The 4,412-nt window shown below is 38.8% G+C and overlaps 1 protein-coding gene across 1 annotated transcript; it reads left to right on the top strand.

The window, feature by feature from the left end:
• Window positions 1-1,251: 1,251 nt before the first annotated feature.
• On the top strand, window positions 1,252-3,893 carry LOC311043585 (uncharacterized protein). The gene is made up of 2 exons (XM_084054891.1): window positions 1,252-1,585; window positions 2,874-3,893. The coding sequence occupies exons 1-2, from the start codon at window positions 1,414-1,416 to the stop codon at window positions 3,713-3,715; spliced, it is 1,014 nt and encodes a 337-aa protein (XP_083911017.1). The 5' UTR covers window positions 1,252-1,413; the 3' UTR covers window positions 3,716-3,893.
• Window positions 3,894-4,412: the final 519 nt, after the last annotated feature.

Raw genomic sequence — 4,412 nt, forward strand, 5'->3', positions numbered from 1 at the left:
GTAGATTAGTAGAGATGGGTTTTCAAAAGAGATTTAAAAGATGACACTGATTTTGCACCAGGTCAACAGGTAGGGCGTTCCAAAGCTTAGGGGCCCAGACTGCAAAAGCCAGGCCCTTCGTGATGAGCTGGGGTGTGGGAGTCTCCAGGAGGGCCTTATCTGAGGATCTGAGGCTGCGCACAGGCTTGGAAGGTTCCAGCATGTCAGAGATATAACTGGGAGCCTGTTCATTCACAGCTTTGAAAGTCATAACTCATAAGTAACATCTTAGCATAGCGTAGCATAGTGGTTCTATACATAGTGGTTCTATACATGCAAGTAAATGCGTTCATTAGGTGGTTTCAGAGAGTTACGAGGTTCTGTAAATGCACTGTGCAAACAATACATGATATTAAAAAGAAAATGCACTTTGAAATTAAGTATTAAGTATTTTAAAAGCAAGTACTCCTGTAGGTCACTTTAACTCAAGTAGAAATGTTATAATAACAAAATATAGATATAAGTGAAAATTATTGAGAATACATTAATTATATCAGGAGTATCTATACTTTGACTCACATATTATGGAGTTGTGTACCCACCACTGCTTGCCCATTGGATATTGGACCCTAATTGTGTCAGGATGGAGGCAGTGGAAGGCAGATATTCTCATAGCTCACCAGTGCCCTCTGCTGTTCAAAACTGATTATATAATCAGTAATCTGAGTTCCCAGAAGTTTTCGCCGGCTCGGCGAGATATAATCAGTGGCTCAGGCAAATGTGCAGATCACATACAGTAGAAACAGTCCTATCCACATGATGTGTAGATCACATACAAATGTAATATACAGTACTGTTTGAGTATGTGTAAATGGCAGTGGTGTAAAGTAACTAAGTGCATTTACTCAAGTAGCCTACTGAACTTTCCAAATGTCAATACTTTTACTTCTACTCCACTACATCTCAGAGGAAAATATTGTACTTGTTTTTGGTTTTTTTTGTATTATTTTGTATTATTTGTATTATTTTGTCAACACCAATCTGTAACTTGACCGGAAGTTAAGTGCTTACGCTCGTGTAACTTGACAACTGAGTTGATGGACATGCGCGAGACGTTGTCTCAAGGTTAGTCTATTTTCAAATAACCGATGCAAATAGTGCTCATGCAGCCTTGTTTTCATAGACCTGCTTCCTTATTTCTCTCGCAATATCTGGCAACCTTGCGTCGTCGACCAGGAAGTGCCTTTGTTTTTTTCTGTTGCAGCAAACACAGATGTCTGGGGTTACAGATCCTTTTCACAGGCTCTGATAAAAAAAAAACTGTCTAGTATTATCAGCATAGTTTACAGCGATACATACAAAGCCAAGTCTTACTACTGTTGAAAAAAGAACAACTGAATACACTGTAAAAAAAAAAAAAAAAAAAAAACGAATATGGCTGATATAGAAACATTGAGACTGTTCGTCAATGAACGTCTGACTACCGTGGCCGAGGACATATTAGCTGTGTTCGTCAGAACCATGGTACTGTACCAACAACACTTAGAGCTACAGCAGCAAACACAGCTGGATCTAATCAATGCTTCAATCAAAGCTCACGTTTCAGGTTTGTAACACTTAATAACATAATACATTTCATGTCATAGGGCAGTGGTTCTCAACCAGGGGGGTCCCCACCATAGTGTTAAAATGAAGGCCCCCACATGATTTTTTCTTTCTTTCTTTGGGGGGATGGGGGGGGGGGGGGGGACTTTTAAGACCTTTTGACAGCCTCAACAAATAATAAAGATAAGAAAAAAAGACCAGTACTGCATCTACAAGCTCAACGCCTCGTAACGTTAGGTGTTGTGAGCTTGTAGATCTGCTATTTTCACAATATATTTGTAATGCCTCAACTCTCATTTTCTCTTATGTATCTTGTTCTTATCCACGCTTTTTTGGGCGGTGTAGCCGCCCCTATAAGTGGGGTTGGGACACCTCATTAGTACACCCTTCGCTGTACTGTGATTGGCACATAATAGCACACCCCTCTACATTAGTACACCCCTAGCTGTACTGTGATTGGCTGACTATTGGCTGACTCTATTCAGCACTGTGATTGGCTAGCGAGACACATGATGAAATTAATAACCTATAAATAGGAATATGCACTTTAAAAAAAAACACTTTTTTAAAGTGAGCTTCCATCACTGTGATGACCACTGTGATGACCACACCGCCCACTTCACACTGGGTGTGATTTTTTCTAATTGTGTTTATCTGGGATTTAGCAATATTTCCTTATTTTTGAGTGGTGCCAACCACTCCTACATTTGACTTTGTCCGTGTGTCCGTATGTCCGTCCGTATGATTGGTCAAGCTTCACGTGACACGTGACAATATGTTGTTGCTGATTGCAACACAAGGATGCAACCAGTTACACTTTCAAAGGCACCACTCTCTTCACACTGGGTGTGATTTTTGCTTTCCTCTTGGTTAAGAACAAAGAGTTGACGAAAGATTACTTACTGAGATAAGAGAAAATACCGTCCACAAATTGCGTTTTTCCAATGCTAGAAAACATACGTTTTCTAGCATTTTGAGAAACAGAAAACTCATGGAAATCATTAAAGAAATGTATATTATATGTTTTAGATTAATTATAAAGATTGGATAAAATTCATTGGCTAAAAATACTATTGATCCATTGGTCCAATTATAACTATATAAAAACTTTGATAATATTGTGTACAGCCTGTTCTTTTTTAAATTTCAGTTATGTGCCCTTCTACTAAAGCCAGAGTTATAATTCGGCACATAACATTGTAATGAGAATGCCCATTTAGAGAAGTTTCTGTATGAATAGATGTATTATTTTACATATTAGGTATCTAACAGGTTACAATTTATTTCAGTTTCTATTCCATTAGATCCTGTTTGTAAAGATGAGGTTTCTCCTGGACAGCAGGAGAGGGGCCCCAATCTGGTCCAGGAGGAACAAGAGTCTCCACAGATTAAAGAAGAACAGGAGTTACTTCAAAGACCAGAGGAAGCTGATGGATCATCGTTGACATTACTAGCAGTGAAAACAGAAGATGATGAGGAAAACAGAGAGACAGAACATCTAGCCAGCACCTCAGCTGAACATGTGAAAACACAAGCTTATGTAGAGGACTGTGGAGCATCACAACTAACTAGTGACGTTCAGCTCCTCTCCTCACACTGTTCTGAATCTGACACTGAAGACAGTGATGTGTGGGAGGAGACCAGGGAAGATCAGATAGCTGTAAACACAATGAGATCACACATGACACAACATGTGGAAGGACAAAGATTGTGTATGATCAACAATCTGTCCCAGGATCTGACATCAATACAAACTCCATACATGATCAGACCTGCCTTGGACACACCCTTTATGTGTAAAATCTGTGGGAAAATCTTTAGTAAAAAGTGCAGCTTGAAGGCACACATGATGACGCACACAGGGGAAAAACCCTTTGGCTGTACAGTTTGTGGCAAACTGTTTAATCACAGTGGAAGTCTGAATAGACATATGATAATACACACAGGGGAGAAAAGGTTTAGCTGTACAGTGTGTGGCAAAGGATTTGGTCTAAATTCAAATCTTAAAACACACATGAGGTCTCATACAGGGGAGAAACCATTTAGTTGTATAATTTGTGGCAACGGCTTTGGTGTATATACAAATCTGAAAAGACACATGAGGACTCATACAGGGGAAATGATTATGTAAATCTTTAAGGATGACGTCACCCATTTTCAACCTATCTTCGTATAATTGGTCCTTACTAATGCTCATGATAATACGTCACCATTTTTGTCTACTCACTCTGTGTCGCAGAGGAGGTCTGTGGACAGTTCAGAAAACCACCTTCCAGTGACATAGTTAGGCAGGGTTTTATTTTATTTCATCTGGCCCAGGTAGGGCCGAATAAATACAACATTTGGCCCTGGTATATGGAACATCTAAGCATTTTTTCTATTGAAAATACCATAGGGTCATCTATGAACTGTGTTCCAAAAATAAAACAATATGATAATATTGAGTTACATTTGACAACGTCTGTGTTTTGAAAACATGTATCTATTTTCTTACTCTTTGGATAAATAAGTACTTTTTTACCGTCAGTTAATGCTTCATGAGTAAAATGTCGGGGCTCATGTGTTTATTTTTGGAACATAGTTCTTGTATGCCACGATGCTATTGAGACCCTATGGTATTTTCAATTTAAAAAATAACTGTGACCCAGTAGCATATCAGCTGCTAGCGGCAGACATGTCAGACTTTCGGTTCTCTATTGCTGGGCAATTAACTGAAAATATATCAAAGCAATATTTAGAATGAATAACCGACTTAAAGGTAGTGTAAGTGATTTACTTTGGTTAAAATAAGTGTTAAATAGCTCTATATTCTGATAGCACTCATTGCT

This window comes from Gymnoscopelus microlampas (assembly GCF_963454915.1).
Source record: "Gymnoscopelus microlampas genome assembly, chromosome: 4".
In the NCBI taxonomy this organism is placed as follows: Eukaryota; Metazoa; Chordata; class Actinopteri; order Myctophiformes; family Myctophidae; genus Gymnoscopelus; species Gymnoscopelus microlampas.